General features: G+C 41.7%; 3 protein-coding genes across 5 annotated transcripts in view; all 3 read left to right on the top strand.

The window, feature by feature from the left end:
- The first annotated feature begins 47 nt into the window (after positions 1 to 47).
- On the top strand, positions 48 to 2,811 carry LOC134858084 (uncharacterized). Its single transcript, XM_063873957.1, has 8 exons — positions 48 to 68; positions 550 to 655; positions 788 to 932; positions 1,114 to 1,227; positions 1,310 to 1,454; positions 1,725 to 1,873; positions 1,958 to 2,097; positions 2,278 to 2,811. The coding sequence occupies exons 2-8, from the start codon at positions 556 to 558 to the stop codon at positions 2,427 to 2,429; spliced, it is 945 nt and encodes a 314-aa protein (XP_063730027.1). The 5' UTR covers positions 48 to 68; positions 550 to 555; the 3' UTR covers positions 2,430 to 2,811.
- A 452-nt stretch (positions 2,812 to 3,263) lies between these two features.
- Positions 3,264 to 11,106, top strand: si:ch211-161h7.4 (uncharacterized). 3 transcript variants are annotated; one of them, XM_063873955.1, is made up of 15 exons: positions 3,264 to 3,641; positions 5,415 to 5,458; positions 5,630 to 5,694; positions 5,768 to 6,041; positions 6,166 to 6,258; positions 6,475 to 6,555; positions 6,710 to 6,886; positions 6,973 to 7,376; positions 7,685 to 8,287; positions 8,376 to 8,858; positions 8,971 to 9,054; positions 9,139 to 9,209; positions 9,334 to 9,474; positions 9,721 to 10,235; positions 10,601 to 11,106. In XM_063873955.1, the coding sequence occupies exons 1-12, from the start codon at positions 3,618 to 3,620 to the stop codon at positions 9,150 to 9,152; spliced, it is 2,346 nt and encodes a 781-aa protein (XP_063730025.1). In that variant the 5' UTR covers positions 3,264 to 3,617; the 3' UTR covers positions 9,153 to 9,209; positions 9,334 to 9,474; positions 9,721 to 10,235; positions 10,601 to 11,106. The 3 variants fall into 3 exon arrangements, with proteins under 3 accessions (XP_063730025.1, XP_063730024.1, XP_063730026.1); XM_063873954.1 differs by having other exon boundaries at positions 3,266 to 3,641; positions 8,968 to 9,054; XM_063873956.1 differs by lacking the exon at positions 5,415 to 5,458 and having other exon boundaries at positions 3,267 to 3,641; positions 8,968 to 9,054.
- A 5,815-nt stretch (positions 11,107 to 16,921) lies between these two features.
- vipr1b (vasoactive intestinal peptide receptor 1b) overlaps positions 16,922 to 17,199 on the top strand; it is a 37,634-nt gene continuing 37,356 nt past the window's right edge. The window contains exon 1 of the mRNA XM_063912183.1: positions 16,922 to 17,141. The gene's annotated coding sequence lies outside the window, so the exon portion shown is untranslated. The remainder of the gene's footprint in view (positions 17,142 to 17,199) is intronic.

Here is a 17,199-nt window from a genome sequence, read left to right as displayed (position 1 = left end):
TTATAAAAAGGCAGTCCTCTGTCCTCAGGTACTTCTTCACACACTCACAGAGAGAGGGGCACAGAAAGGTACGTCATGTTTGGCTTTTACGATAAGACTCCTTTGTCGTACGGGATGTATTGATTTGGTTTTATTATGAAGCAGGAAGCTGAGCGTAGAAGTGGACCTTTCTGAAGACTTCCTTTTCACTATTTTTTGCTCTTTGATTTTGAGTTTTGAATAACAGGATGTTTGAAAGATAAGACAACTGGTTATTTAAGAGGATGATAAAACTTGGCCTCTGAGGTGATTGATAATTAACACTAGCAAAGGTCAGGGGTCATCCCTATCAACTGTGCGATTAGAAGGGATTACATATCTTAAGGACACATGTCTTTGACTTTATTCAGTCTAAAGAACTTTGATCTAAACTTCAAATCTGTATGTGTAAATTTTATCTCCCCTTTCGAAACCTTTATTTTACTTTTAAATCAGATTTATGTGGTTATTTTCCCTTTAATCTTTAAAAAGTGGTTATTTTTGTTGAATAACTGTCATTTATCCCAGTAGACCACAATGGGAAAGCATAATCCTGGACGTCTTGCTGCCGTAGTGGTGTCTGTTGTCGGCTATGCAATCAGTTTGGTGTTCAACGGGCTGTCTGTAGTTGGAATCGGTAAGTCAAACCTTCGTTAGCGTGTTTATTTTTGTTTATTTAACGTTAAGATTGTAAATGGGCTCTATAAAATGTTAACCAATCACAATTTCCTGTTCATATTGATTTATATTTTCAATTTCCTCCCCTCAGGTCCTTATGAAACCACGACAGCTAATGTGTCGGCAATGTTCGACACACAGATCACACCTTCAGGATGGACCTTTAACATCTGGAGCATCATCTACGTCTGGCTGACGGCGATGATCATCTACATCGTCACCGGACTCTGCAGAAAGTAAAGCCAACTTCTCTTACTCTTTTTGTAATCTGATTGTGTAGAATAGAAAGTGCAAATAGCCATCTAGTAATGTTCTTTATGAGGAAGTATCATCACAGAAAATAAGGGAAGCCTAATTTGACAGTCCCTGCTCTGTGTTTGTTGTCACCGACTTGCTGTGGTTCTTTTTCTCCTGTAGGAATGGTTATGGCTACGTTTACTGCAGCCCGGCGGTGCTGCCTTATGGGTTCTTCATTAGCTGGTGCCTTAATCTGTGTTTCAATATAGGCTGGCTCATTGTTTGGGACAAAGGGTAAGAGTCCTTCGATTATTCACAATAAATCAAGTGTAAACAATCATAGTTCAATGTGTTTGCTTTCTGTTCCCTTAATAAGAATAATGATCGTCGCGCTGGTTTTCCTCGTGCTGGTCGTCTGCACAAACTACTGCATGATCTGCTTCATCTGCCACGGACTTCATGTTTATGGAGCATGGCTCGAGAAATACCACAAGGCAGACTTGTGGCTTCTCCGTGTGCTTGTTAGTATAACTTAAGAGGACATATGATGTTTATTTTCAGGTCCATATTTGTATTTTGTGCCAATAGGAGCGCAATTGCTCGAAAGTGATGTCACTTTGTTCTGGAACTTTGGGATTCGAGCTTTCAAGACCATTTACATGCACTAAAACCTTCAAAATACACTACAGGAATAGGACAAAAGCAGTATAGGGCCCCTTTAATCTTGCATTTGTAGTTATAGAAGTCCCCACCTGCATGCAAAACAAAAAAAACTCTCTTTCCCGTTGCAGGTTCAGAATGGTGTGATGATCTACACAACATGGACAACCATTGCAACCCTGATCAACCTGACCATAGTGCTGACCTATGATGCAGGGATGGCCCCACTGGATGCTGCAACCATCTCGTACTCTGTCCTGACCGTCGTGCTGCTCGTGTGGTGAGTGCTCTTAACTTATAATACTTATTATAGAAGTAATGCAAAGGTAGTGTGAGATTCTGCAGCCTCTGTGGTCGCCCACAGGTTTGCTTTGGAGAACTTTGTGCTTGATAAACACGTGCGGTACATCCTCGTCATCTACCCGGTTGTGATCTGGGCGTTGACTGGGAACCTGGACAAAAACTTTGATGCCCAATCACCCAGCCGTAATGGTTTCTTCATTGGTAAGACCCTGAGGGAACTCCATGTTAATGACATATGTTGAATGTATGATACAATCACAAGACTGATCTCTAGGTAGAAAGTACCATGAAAAATAATGAACCTTTTATCCAGTTTTGAGTAAATTCTAAGAGAACATTTCAGATACTTTCTTAAATACTAACCAAACATTCTTCCCTCAGTTGCGCTGCTGGCTACAGCCTCATTGCTGTTTGTCGTCAGGATTGGTTTGGTGATTTGGAGGCACATCAAGCAGCCGCTCTACACAGACGCCAGTCCTGAAGCCATGGAACCAAAGGACATTGCTAAAAAGCAGAAAAAGATTTTCCGTTAAACCTTTTTATAAAACACCTGATGTCATGTATCATAGCAAAAAAAAGTTGTGCCATTGTTAGGCATTACTACGTTGATTATCAATAGAACAAATGTTTATTTTGGGAAATCAATTCACAATATTATGTTCAACTTTGGCTGACTGATCCCTGGACCTTTTATGGCTGTCTTTAACATATGGATTGCAAACACAAGTCATTAGGCTCTGATAAGGAGACGATTACAACACTACACAGAGGGACAACACCCACCTTGCAGTATAGACTATATGTGTTTGACATTTTGCACGCTTTTTCAGTTTGTTTTGTGTATTTTCTGATGCTAATGTGATTTTCTAAATTTGTAATTTTTATTTCTTTATTTGGAATAAATCATTAATACAATTTAACATGTAGGATACCTGTTTTTACAACTGAGAAGTGTATGGTCTTTTGCTAAGATGCTAAGTCTAATCACTATGATCATACGGTATAAGCTAATCATTATTTTTTACTATCATTCTGCAAGACAAATACACTTCATGGGGAAGCAAAACACTTATCATTTGAATCATTATTATTATCATATATTTAGAGTATCTGTTTAATTATGTGCCATCTGAGTATTTATAACTATATTTAGAGGGTAAGATATGCTATACATTTTGGTTAGAATAAACCCTGATTAACCTGCAGGGGGCAGCAACGCTCAGCACCAGCTGGAGTTTGCCTGACACGGTAGAAGAAACAGGCGTAGTGATGTTTTATTCCCTGAACACCGTCTCTCAGGCAGCGATGCCATGAATATCGAAGGATTTGTCAAGTAGTAACACACTCAATCAGTGAGATAGTTGTGTTTATGGTTGGATTTGACTACACTTTTAATTGTATTTTTATTTCAGTGCAGATACAGAGAATATGAGCTTTTGCCAAGGCAGCAATAGTGTTGCCTGCGAGAATTGTACCGGACAGGAAGTCGCCTTCGGAATGCGCGGTTTATTTATAAAACGTCAACAGCGGCTTTGTTTTGCTAGCGCTAACAAAGATCATCAACCGGGAAAGATAGATTCCTAAACCGTTATTAGTTGATTTGGACTTGGTCCTCACTTGATTTTAACGGAGTAGATCCACTTGAATGCATTCCTGGGCACCAACTGAGTCATAGAAGAGCAGTAACAACATGTAACTTAGCCAACGGTTAGCAAAGCACAATGGAGACAAAGTGCCCTACCTTGGTAAGTCCATTTCTGTTCCTTGTGTGTCTTTTTGTGTTGCGTTACTCAAGGAAGAGGGTTACAAAACATTTAAAGTTAAGGAAAACGGGGAGTTTTTCGGTAATAAAGGCGTTATGGTAACTGTGAGATGAAGTACAGTAAGAAGAAGAAACCAATACAACGTCCGCTAAATCTCGTTCGTGGTCAGGCTTCAATTGTCCATCCCATCATAACGCGAGTTACAACTATAACTGCAGTACATGCATTTAATCCCTTCAGTTGCTAGGCAGATTAGGATGAATGATGGTGAATATAATCTCCCTTAAATCAGACTGTAGTTCACCTGCAGTAAATCCAGCAGCTACCCTGCAGTATACAAAGCCATCCAAACTAGCTGCACCTTTACCAGCTCTGAGAACACTTTAATGATCAATCATTATAAAACATATCAGAGATATTATTCTGAAATGGACCAATCAAACAATGACTACTTTTACTGTCGCTACTTTAAGTACATTTAGAGGAGAGTACTTTCTACTTTCACTGGAGGAACATTTAGAATACTTTCACTGTGACAGAGTATTCCTACACTCTGGTACTTCTACTTTACTCAAGTACAAGACCTGAGTACTTCTACTTTACTCAAGTACAAGACCTGAGTACTTCTACTTTACTCAAGTACAAGACCTGAGTACTTCTACTTTACTCAAGTACAAGCCCTGAGTACTTCTACTTTACTCAAGTACAAGATCTGAGTACTTCTACTTTACTCAAGTACAAGACCTGAGTACTTCTACTTTACTCAAGTACAAGACCTGAGTACTTCTACTTTACTCAAGTACAAGACCTGAGTACTTCTACTTTACTCAAGTACAAGACCTGAGTACTTCTACTTTACTCAAGTACAAGACCTGAGTACTTCTACTTTACTCAAGTACAAGATCTGAGTACTTCTACTTTACTCAAGTACAAGACCTGAGTACTTCTACTTTACTCAAGTACAAGATCTAGAAGACCTTTGTCCTCCTCTGATGCTTTTAAACGTCTGTCAGACCAACAACTGTTGCGTTATGTTTTATACTTTGTTAATTCAAACGTTTTATATAAATGGACTAAATGTGCTTTTCGATTTGATCAGATATTAGGGCTGTCACTTTACGTTCGAGAATCGATTGTACCGACCAGCACACGTTTCGAAAACGGAAAGAGGGAATCGATTTTTACCAAATAACTTGTCCGTGAGTTCCCATATCACAGCAGCACTACAACTATGAGGGGGCATATGCAGACTCCGTATGTTCTGTCTGTTGTGGGGACTGTAGCGATCCTGCGTGTTGGCTAAGTGAAATATGTTCCACCTATTTTTATGTGGGCTAGTCCTCAAGTGAATTTTAAGTTTGATTTTCAAACTCTTTAACAATCGCCTGCCTCTGAGAAATGTGTTTCATATTGATAATGGTAAACAGCCAGAAGCCTGCAGTAATGTCTTTCGTCAGTGATGTTGTGGCAGTCCATACTGCTTATTGTTTTTCGAGAACGCTCCTGTTTGATATACAGGAACTTCACAATAAATAATCAGAAATGCTGACCTGTACGTCTCTTACGCCCTCTTTACGTTCGTCCTAATGGCAGTGTGTTGGCCTTTATTTTGAAAACTGAAACGTAGACGTGGATAATCGATTCAATGAAAATGTAAGCCTAAAAAATCGATTGTGATTTTTTCAAAAAGGGACAGCCCAGATATTAATCTTCTTTTGACCCTAATTGAATTCTAACCATTTACTTTTTGTTCAGTGGAAACCAAAGAAGAAACTGTGCTACCTCCCGAGCACAGAAGGGTGAGTTTGAAAAGTGTTTTTTAATATGGCCAGGATGTGTTTTCATCCAATGCTCCAATGTTTTTAGAGTATGTTTGTGTAGGCCTTTTGATATGTGGTGTGTAATGCAGATTTTCCTCAGGTTCTTTGGGAATGAAAAACAGTTTGACTGATTAACCTTTGTGTTTGCAGTCCAACTGAAAAAGGGGACGGGACGCTGACACTGTTAGACGTTGATCGGATGTTTGATGACTTGGGTGAGTTTCATTATTGTTCTTGAATATGTTTTAGTTTTCATATTCATTATGTTAAGGTTTTTATTCTGTTCAGATTCTCCCTCACATGACCTGTTACCCTCGCCTCCTGTGTGCGACACCTTTGATGTTGAGACAAACCGGCGTGAGACATCCTTTTCAAAAGCACATATGCCTATGAGAACATCCAGCCCCATCGAAAATAATACGCCTGTGAAAGAGCTGGACATTGCGAAAGACCAAGCTGTGTCTCCAATTCTGTTCGCCTGTGACGATGACAGAGCAGAAGAGGCACGGAGAGCGCCTCCACCTCACCAGAAACCCCAGTGCAATGGAGACGCCACAGAGGAGTGAGTTCTTATTTATGCTTTTCAAATAGAAAAGTTGTTGGATTCTACTGTCTAGAACTCAGAGAGTGTTTTATCACTTGTTGGTGTTCACCACGTTTTATTCAATAACTGTCTTTTCCTCTAGGAGTGAAGACTTTGTGTTTGGGTGTCCTCCAAGCAAGGTGGTTATACCCAAACCTAAGAAGTCCATTCAGAAAAACAAGGTGGAGGGAGCATGGTACGATTTAAAACATCATTACAATGTTTTCAAAGCACCCAAATACTCCACTAGATTGCAATTCATAATAAACGAGCGACATTGCCGTCTGATTGGTCCATTTTGTGTTTTGATATTTGCCCTTTAATTGCCTGCTGCTGCGTTAATTTATTTGATGTTTGCCTTTCCAAATGAGTGATAGTTTTAATTATTTGCATGTTCTCTTTATTCCTGCAGCAAAGAGAGTCAAACGATCCAAATAAACCCACCGCAGGAACCTCAAACACCTGTTGTCGAGGTCAAAAGGAAAACTCCCAGGTAGGATGTGATGAGGTTTTGATGTGTAGTTACTATTATGTTTTGGTGATCAAACAATACTGGAGTTGGTACAAATAAATATGGAATAAGTGTCATAGAACATTAATAAGGTATCGATATAACATTTAATGTAGTTTTGCTTGTTTATCTCCAGGAAAGAAATCGTAGCCCCACCAGCAGCAGCAGAGAGCCGAGAGTCTGAACTCGCATCTCCAGAGAAAACAATAGAAAATGTTGCCAAGCAGCCGCCAGGGAAGTCCATCCGTTCGGAAAGAGAGTTAGAGGCTTTCCTTAAGAGGCTCAGAGACACCGCACAGTCCAAACCTGCATGGTGAGTTGACAGAATGTCCATGTATGTTCAAAGTAATGGCTCCACGTCTTCATTCAAATGTAATATTGAGTCATCTCTGTTTTTAGTCTGAGGAAGTCCCCCGTGAAATCACCATGTCCTCCTTCTGAACCAGAGGATGAATTCCTCATTCTGGAGGACGAAGTTCCTATTTGGATTTCCATCCCAACTAAATCAGCATCCAACAAGAAACGACTGAAGAAGGAACCGTCTAACGAAAGCGAGAAGGAAGAGGAGCAGCGGAAAACAAGCAAGGAAACACGGGAAGAAGAGGCCGCTGGGAAGATAGATAAGAAAGCTCTAAACTCAAAGACGTCAAAGACTTTAAAAGATGCAAAGACGAGCAGAGCTAAGCCGCTAAAGAGGGACAAAAAAGTGCTGCAGGGATCTAATGGAGAAGCGGACGAGGCTACAAGGAAAAAAGGTCCGAGCAGTGAGGAGGTAGAGGCTGCAGACCTGGGCTCTCTTTCAGGTAAAGGACTCCTAAAGTCTTTCCATATGTGTTGATATTTAATCCTTCTGCTACTTCTGGTTAGATATGCACGTTAGTTAATGCATATGCTGCTAATTTACACCCTTATTTCCCAACTGAAAAATAACAAGTAAATGCAGTCAGTAAACACTTATATGATGCTTATATTACTGAGAACAATAAATAAAGCCTCCATAAAGTGGTTACTCTGTCAAAGCTTATAGGGATCCCTCATTTTAAGAACAGCCAGGCACTAGGACCTCTAGAACATCTAGACATCCTTTAAAGGTTTTTATTATTTCCCACAGATGAAAAAATCATGCCTCCAGAAACACAAACTGAAGAGGATTCAGCAGATGCTAAAACAGATGAAAACAACAAACCACCTGTGGTGTCCAAAGGCAGTTCATCTGACGACAGTCTGGTTCTGGGGAAGAGGAAGAGTAGGCAGCCTGGAGAGTGGTGGATGGAACATCGGAGCCCAGAGAGAACAGCAGTTAAATCCAACCAGCCGACAGTGAAGAGGGCAAAACAGAAAAACAAACAGCCAAGCGCAGCAGCTGTTGCTTCACCTGTCAGGGCTGAGACGGACAAAGATACAGATTATCAGCCGACTATTAAGAAGTACAAGAAGCCCGACCAGGAGCCCTGTGGAGCAGCAGCTTCACCTGCAAAGGGTAAGAAGGACAAAGTGGTTAAGAAAAGAAATCAGACACGGCCGGCACCATCGTCCAGTCACAAGACAAATAAAGCTAAAGAAAAGAAACAGAACAAAAAGACAGGAGGACAAACATGGGGTGAAGAGATGCATACGGCTGAAGCAGATCATTCTGAGGAGCAGCAGGAGGAAGGGGAGGATCAACAGTCCAGCCCGTTGGTGTTCTCCCACAGAGACCTCAGCAACAACTCAGGTAAGAGGAGGAAGAACTGGGCTCCTTTTTCCTGCAGCCCAACATAATCTCCGTTTCTAATAAGATGTGATTCTGTTTCTTTCAACAGGGGATAAGCTCTTTCAAAAAATATTCCAACCTGTCTCCAGTGAGAAAAAAGCATCCACCACCCCAGCGCCGGCCTCCCCCCGAGGGAAGGAGCCTCTATCAGCAGGCAGGCGGAGCAGGAGGTGCCCCGGGAGCTGGTGGATGGTGAACGACAAGTGTGAGAACGTGGAGAGCGTCTCCTCTCGGCCTCAGCAGCAGGAAGTCAAACCTCAGAAAGAAAGGAAGAAGCGCATCAGAACTCCTCCAACTCCTAAAAATGGCAACACGGCGGCCCTTTCAGAAACACCCGCGCGCTCCGCTGCGCCGCTCCTGGAACCAAAGGCGCTTTCCTCTCAAAAGAAGGTGAAGGCGTCTCTGGCCGCCTTTAAAGACATTTTCTCTTCACCACCAAGACCTCGACTGTGGGCAGAGTTCAGAAGAAGAGACAGAAAGCCCCGGAGCGTCCTGTGGAGGAAATCCCCACTGCTGAGTGTACCGTGTTCAGGTATATAACGGGATGTGTTTCGCTTCCTATCTTTGAGATATGTTGTGATTCGTTTACACTGACTGCTGTGACAAAACATGTGATCTATAAACCATCCATCTACCTTCAGTAGTTCTGATGAAGCTGTGGAGACTGCTAAATCCATACACAATAGCCCCCCCCAGCTTGAGGTGCCAGGGTCGTATTCAGAGAACCAGTAAGGACGAGTCTGAATGTCTCTACTCTTAATATCTCCCTCCTCCTGTCTGTAAACATTTATATTTCTCCATTGTTTTGGCAGGTGTAATTTCTTGAGTAGTGGGCCGGCTTCCATGATCGAGCTGGAGCAGTATGAGGAGGACGACAGCTTGAGTATGTTTTCCCTAACACCGACCCTAATCTCTTATCTCTTATATAAACAGCTCCATCTGCTGGTTTCATTGTAACCCATCCCTCTTTCATTTTATATAATGCTCATTGCTTTCCTTTGTTCCAGTTTTGCCGACTTCCAGAGTGCAGGGGGTTCTCTCTATGTCGGATCTGTACGCTCCTCCTCTCAAACCGCTGACCCTGGAGCCCAAAGATAAAGCCAACCTGGCCGAGTGGTTCACGAGCCTCTGGGCTCTGCCTCTCCAAGGTGAGGGAATATAACGTCTGGTCAAATAAAACCATCGACGAAACCCAGAGTTATTCATGTTTATAGGCTATAGGTTCAATAGAACTGTGTATTTTAAAGGTTATTAATGGACATTGGAAGCTAAGCTACTTCTTAGCATTGCGGTGACATGTCCCACTTTGTCCCACATGTGGCGTCTTGGCCTCGCTCACCGTAGATAAAACATTTGGTCATTAAATACATTTTTTCTGTGATTTTTTGCACTAGAGAAAACTGAGGTCCTTCCGGATCATTTCGAATGGTACTCGTATCAGGGCCGAGCGATCGGCTTCATGATAGGTATCGAGTGGGGCTCCTACTGTAACGGGAAGATGCTGCTGGGCTCCTTCATGAAGAAACCTCTGTGGGTGGACCACAGCGCCGCCACTGTCAGTACATTTGTCTTCTGCATTTAACGCCCGGGGAGCAATGGGGAGGGGGGATTGGAGGTGTCAGGTGCCTTGCTCAGCAGGGCCCAGGAGGTGAACTGGGACCTCTCCAAGTAGCAGTACCACTTTCTATATTTCAAGGATTTCGGGGAACCGGCGACCCTACGATTCCCAGTCCAAGCCCCGACTGACTGAGCCACTGCTGGACACTGTTCACTGTACTCTTGTGCAAGGATTTAATTAAGTCTCTCTTTTTTTTAAAGGTTTTTAACTTATTAACCGGCTCTGTGATTGTGACCGTCAACGGCAGGGAATGCAGCTTCAACCCTGGAAAAACCTTCACGGTGCCATGTGGTAAGAATGTGATAATGATGGGGTACTCAAAGACACTTTACAGGGGAGCATTCATAAAACCATGCTCTTAAAACAACATTATTACTGATTTAAAATCAGTTCTGAAGAGGGGATAGGCGATGAATCAGGCAGAATTAAAATATTATTGCCAATCAGAATGAAAAGTGGAAGTATTGTTCAGAAATATATGCAGCACGCTCTTTCACCAGAGCCCAGTCTGCTCTGATTGGTTAGCTGACAGCTTAGAGATGTCCCGCCCCTTAGCCTCACGTACAATGTTTTGGAGCCAGAGCCTTTTTCTTTCAGCATTAATTTGACAGATGAGTTTCTGATGGTTTCACTGACGTCCCTTTCTGTTCCCACAGGAAGTGCTTACAGCCTCCAGAACGTCTACGCTCAGCCGGCCATCCTCTACTTAAACCGTATTCGCGTAACCGAGTAATCGCAGAAAGCTCCGATTGAATTTAAAAAAAGAAAGGACCAAACACATTGACTATTCACAACTGTTAATAAAAATACAAATTGTAGTTTTTCATTTTATGTAAAGGATGTTTTTATTTCTTTGCTCGAGTTTTATTTCCTCTTCTACTATAAATGTGTTGCCTTCCATCCTCTGAGGGGCAGTGTGCACCAAGAGCAACCAGAGCTGTTCCCTTTTTATAATACAAACACATTTCAAGTGGTGGAAAATGTATTCTGATTAATAAATATAGTTGAGTACCAGTTCAGTACTAAACGAACTCCAATTCAATCAAAGGTTAAAGTGGTTTGTCCTTCACTTTTTATACAGGAAAGGCAACGATGTGTTGTTGGTGTACAGGCTGAATGAAAGGCAGGTTTCCCTGTAAATAAAACCATTTCTCCTCCTGAATATCTTGGTTTCTCTGATATTGGAATCAGTGTTGACCCATTACAGAGTCATTTATCTGAAAAGGATTCTTGATTATTATACAGTGATGGTCCTTCTATTCAAAAGTCTGTTTCTGCGGGCTATAAAACGCCCATCACTGATACAGACTCCCTGAACGAGCCACTCGACTTAAACTAATCAACGTCCCTGACTTGAATAATAAACCAAGTGTCCTCTCCACAGTCAGCCGCTCTGATCATTTATCACTTTGTAATGTCTGGCTTTAGCCGTGCCTGGTCTGAGTTGCCTCTGGGCTGAATCTCCTTCAGAGGAGCTGCTCCGACCACGGGAGGACGGGACGGCCTCCCAGGTCTTTAATTATAAACCCTGTATGACAGTAAATATGCTGCCTGTAACTAACCTCTGTGTGGGATGCATATCTGATTCAATGTGTGAAGAAAAGGAGGAGATAATTGTGTTTGCAAGAGTTTGGTTTTCAGAATAGCCATTTTGTGATTTGGTTTGTTCCAGTTCAGTCAAATAATGGATCACATGCTTGGATAACTTTGTTTAAGTGGTGTGACGGACACTGAATAATGTAGTGATGAGCGTCTGCTTATCCTCAGACCTCACCAACAACAACCCTTCCTTACTCGCTTTGCTTTCCTTTAGTTTAGCAGATTTTAAATGAATTTTTACTACCTTTATAGCAGTATCCGATACTCCCGCTGCCTGAAACGCCTCCATTGGACTAATTCGTTTAGGGGCGGGACATCACTAAGCCTAACAACAGAGCCGGCCAGCTAACCAATCAGAGCAGACTGGGCTCTGGTTTCAGACAGAGGGTGAAGAGAGGAGCTGTAGCACAGGCAGTCTGAGACACATAAAGAGCTTTCTGAACATTAAAGCATGGAGACATGTCCCAGGAGAGACACATATACCTGAAACTGAGCAGAATGTGTCCTCTTTAATACAAGTTTAGCTAAGAATAACACTTCATAATAACAAACGAGACTCTGCGTTGTACGGCTGAAGAAGCAGGAAGAAACAATGCCACACATTCAATAATAACAATCACTCAGTGTTGACCTCCGCTGACCTCTGGATGCCATGAACTCATCTGTCCACACAGACTGTTCAAGTTTTCTCTGATTACTCGGAGTTCTTGGAACGGACTTCAAGCAGTGCGTATGATTTCCTTCCTTTGTTCATGTTGGCTCTGAACATTTGTTTCTGGGCCAGCTCGCACAAGACTGAATAAAACTCTTACAGAGAAGGTGTTTTCTGTATCGCATAAATCATCCTCTAATCTCGGAGTTCCTTCAGGTTGATGCAAATGACAGGAAATTATATTTGAACACTTATTTCCCACAATGACAGAGGGGGACTAAAGCCAGTTTGCAACACATCCTGAATTAGACAACAAACCAAAGAAAAGGCTGCATATCCAACAGCAAAGACAGGCTGAATGCTCAACTCAGTATAGCAGTGCATGATACACACATCTACTGTGCAAAGTGGGAACATACAGAGAAAGAAAACATGTTTTTTAATTATTCTACAGGAATTTGTGCAGAAAAAGTCCTCACTGAGAACATTGTGTTTCCTGTTAAAATGCTATACAAACTGATCATTGCACCCTAAATGTGTGCATACTGTGTTAATGAGTCGAGCATTCAGCCGGACTCCTGTAGGTTCGTTGTTGGATAAGCAGCCTTTACTTTTGGTTTGTTCTCTGATTAAAGATGCATATTGAAGGATTTTATTCCCTCTTATAGCAACCTGAAAGATCATCGTGGTACAATCTGAACCCTTTCATTTAAATCCATGTTGACATTTAACCTGGATGCTCTCTACTTGTCTCACACCTCGGCACCCTACCTCATTACAGCCGCCCACAATCTCCCACATTAAATGAGTCCTGGTCCGCAGTGATCACACAGAAAGAACTCCCACAGGGGGATTTATGTTGGACCTGACTTCCTCTTGAGATTACATGAAAAGAAAAATGAATTGCATGTTATTATATAAGGAACAACAGAGCAAAAAGTCCAGGGTTATCGTCTCCATGAGGCTTCTGGGAGCAAAGACAGCCAGTGAATCTCATATTCCAATTATCTTTTGACAGCTGGTTTTGTAGCTTCAACCTTTTTTCTTGTCGTCTTAATAAGCTTGTTAGGAATTATCACTTGGAAGGAAAATCGATGAACTGCCTGTGGCTATGAGGAATAAAAACTAGAGTAAACTAGAAAATATAAATACAGAAAGGAGTGTGGTTCTGTTTGTGTGTGCGTTACAGTATATTGTATTTTATACAGAAATAAAATCATTAATAAAATAATTTAGCCATTGAATAAATATTAATAATAATAATAATAACACAAACAATACAAATAATAATAATAATAATAACACAAACAATACAAATAATACAAATAATATTAATAATAATAATAATAATAATAATAATAATAATAATAATAATAATAATAATAATAATAATAATAATATGTTTTAAAGTAAAAAATAAATAGATATTGAATTAAATTAAAAACTATTTTATTAAATTATTATTGTTATTTTTAATTTTAATATATGTTCTGTTTAAAAAGTGATATAATAATTGAATGGTTAAATGTTGGAATGCTTGGTAAAACATCTGAAAATGACTCCAATTGGATCATGCAAACTCGACCCAAATATTGACCCTTTATTGTGTGAAAGCATCGAATAATGGCGTTAAATACCATTGAGTTTAAAGTAGAATCCAAATAAGCTACACCCTGCGGTCTCTGCATGCTTATTCTTTGAAAACAGATTCAATCAACAGAATGGGATTTCTCCTCCTGCTAAAAATCCTCATCCGTCGATTCCTCTTTACTGTCAGCGTCCTTCGACTGTGATCCAGCTAAATATTGGACACGGAGCTTAAACGTTCTCCCTGCTGTCTTATTTTCATAGAAATTGTTTGTTGATTTCCAATATCTCTCCATCAGCTGCAGCGGCTTCTCTCTGTTCCTCCGCTCTGCAGAGTGTCACTGCAGCTCGTCAGAACAGACTTCAATCTGTCTGTTGCATTGCTGCCAAGAGGGAAAGTCTTGAAAGTCTTTAAAACTAGATGTGAGATAAACTGATTTAGTCACAGAGACTGAAGAGGAAGCGGATTAATTGGTGTTTTTCTGCTACAGAAGTTCTAGTCGTGTGCCGCTGGGATTCAACTGAGTCTGGTTTAGAAAGTCTGCAGTGTCTATTTCTGACTTTGAATCTAATTAAAGTGGCATGCAGCATCCCAGGTTCCTCAGAGCATTACTGCGTGTCATCTCCCAACGTTCCTGTTCCCATCATCCACTTAAGCAGAAACACCTAGAAGTCAACTCCTCAAAAGTTCCTCCTTGTTCCCTTTTTGTTTGTTATAATCTGCCATCCATTAACAACCCCCTTCATTTGGACCTGCAAAAAGTAAGGTCATTACCGCTGACAGGTGCTCTGAAGATTTATAAACTGTTGTTGGGACTAAGTGTTCCCAGGAAGAGCCAACAACTTACCTCTGAAAAAGATATGAAAAAGGCTCCGATGCCTTTCTTGATTTCTTGCTGTCTGTCTGTCTGTCTGTCTGTCTGTCTGTCTGTCTGTCTGTCTGTCTGTCTGTCTGTCTGTCTGTCTGTCTGTCTGTCTGTCTGTCTGTCTGTCTGTCTGTCTGTGAAATCTCTTCTTCTGCCAACATCCCTCCTCCTGCATACAGATATTTACTTTTCCCTCAGACACACACACACACACACACACACACACACACACACACACACACACACACACACACACACACACACACACACACACACACACACACACACACACACACACACACACACACACACACACACACACACACACACACACACACACACACACCACCGAAGAGGGGTGGAGAATCACAGACCCAGCAGGGTGAGAGGCTCTGGTTTGGACACTTATGGCTTTAAATTCTGAAACCTTCTTTATGCCATAGTGCTCGGCAGAATCCGATATAAGCTGCGAGACGCCCTGCAGAGGGAAGGACTCTCGACCAGATGTGATGGCTGTTCCTGAGCTCCACTGAGAAATAAATGCATGCAAATCCTTTGTGTTCCAGGTCCTATCAGGGCTGCTGATTAATTGAACTGTTATCCAAATCACAAAATGGACCTGGTCAACAAATCCCACCTTTATTATTTGAATATAAATGATAATGAGTGTTTGTTTGAAACTTTTTAATCCCTTTTATATCCCAAATCATATCGCAGCTGCACAATAATCTCCAGTTGTTTGTCAGAAATCGTGCAGCACTAGTTCCTACTCATGTAATAGAAAAGTTCCCGTGGATAAACAGGTCTTAATTATTCATCAGTGCTTTTCAATTTCATCTACAAATCCAAGGTTGAACTGGATTCATTTGACTCAGTTTTAATTGAAAGGGCAAACTCTAAAGTTCACCGCCCACCACTTAGATTGTTAACTTCCTCTCACATAAAAACAGGCTGGTGCTTTTCTATATTTGTGTTGTTGTCAAACAGCAGAGTCAGGCAGTAGGTGTGTGGATTCACACTTAGAGTATTAGCCTACAGAACAGAACAGCTGACAGAGCAGAGAGGACATCTGATCCTTTACAACAAACACTACATGCTCTTTTTCCTGCAGATAATCCCCAAGTTTTTACGTAACTGTAAGGGAATACACTCACCTTTTTTATTATCCTGATTACTTAATCCCATTCCGTTACTCCCTAAGCCTGGAACAAATAAAACTGGTTGTACTTCCTCAAGTATTCCCTGCTTGGTTTAACTCGGATGGTTTATTCCTCTGTGCCATTGTTGCAAAGTAATTAAAGACACATTAAATATGAACATTTCTTCTGTGACTTTTTGAACCTCCCCCGTGTGTCAAAGACAGGATGTTGATGAGAGGAAACTGGGGACAGGACAGTCACGGTTGGGTTTATTTATGGCCACAATCAAAGCAGGGCCCCCCTGTGGAGGGATGTTGTGTCAGGAGGCCGTTAGCGGAGGACTGCCCTCTCACTCTGTCGCAGTCATAAAGCCACCAATTAGTGAAAGAGCTCGGTGGATCTTCCCTCTGTCTCCTTGGGGATGTGATGGCGTTGAGAAGCAGCCAGAAAGCTCTGATGGAGAGGAGCAGACTGCTGAGTCAGCGCTCTCAGATACCCCCTGCATACTGATCAAGAGCCTGAGATCATAAAAAGATCTGTGTTGAGCAAGAGGACCAGACCCCCACCCCTCTGCTTTTAGTGTTCTTCCACAAAAGTTTGAGAGAAGTGATGCAGTTAAAGGAACGTTTCATCAAATTCACAAAGGAGGGTTTCTTTCAAAGCTTTGTTTGTCTGTTTGAATTTCAGCAGGAAAAGGGAAAAATAAAAAGCCCAGTTTTTATTAAAGGTGGTGGAAGGGTGTAGCAAGGGCTCTCCAGAACATGCATGTTGTACCCAGAACAGCTGTTATTGTTTACTTTGGGGCTACATATGATTGATAGATAGATTTGTGCAGCAGTGAAAGCCAAGAGTGCTAATCGGGGGGAGTTCATTGCATGCTACTCCAAACTATCTAGTGGGAGTTTTCAAACCTCTCTCTCCCTGCTGCACCTCGGTACTTTTCCACTCACCACACCTCCAGCAGAAAGCCACTCCCACCTCATCAGCTCACCTGGGCTCCCAGCTGCACCTCATCTCCAATCAAGCCAGTATTTAAGCCTCATGCTCACACTCTCACTGACAGATTGTTTCACCCCCCCACCCCCACCCTCACTCTCACTCACACTCACACAAACCTCTCCACCATTACTTACCTGTGTTGTTTACCTGCCCTGTACCTAATCAGTTTTCACCTTTAACATCATTACATACTGTTCCTGGTTTCCTGTGAGCAGCATTTGAGTTCAAACACACCGTGGATGTATAACAAGATCTGGGTATCGCCCAGTGGAAGCTCACAATGTTGCATTTCCCTCAAAGACCTCCATTATAACGGACTGTCTGTGTTGACAGGACACCTAGAGCTGCAAACAAGGTAAGATGTGAAGTCCAGAGAAACAAACACACCTCAAGAGTCAACCCTGTAGTGAGAA

The sequence above is a fragment of the Eleginops maclovinus genome, chromosome 21 (genome assembly GCF_036324505.1).
Source record: "Eleginops maclovinus isolate JMC-PN-2008 ecotype Puerto Natales chromosome 21, JC_Emac_rtc_rv5, whole genome shotgun sequence".
In the NCBI taxonomy this organism is placed as follows: domain Eukaryota; kingdom Metazoa; phylum Chordata; class Actinopteri; order Perciformes; family Eleginopidae; genus Eleginops; species Eleginops maclovinus.
The sequence above is the reverse complement of the archived record's forward strand: the minus strand, read 5'-3'. Positions and strand labels throughout refer to the sequence as shown.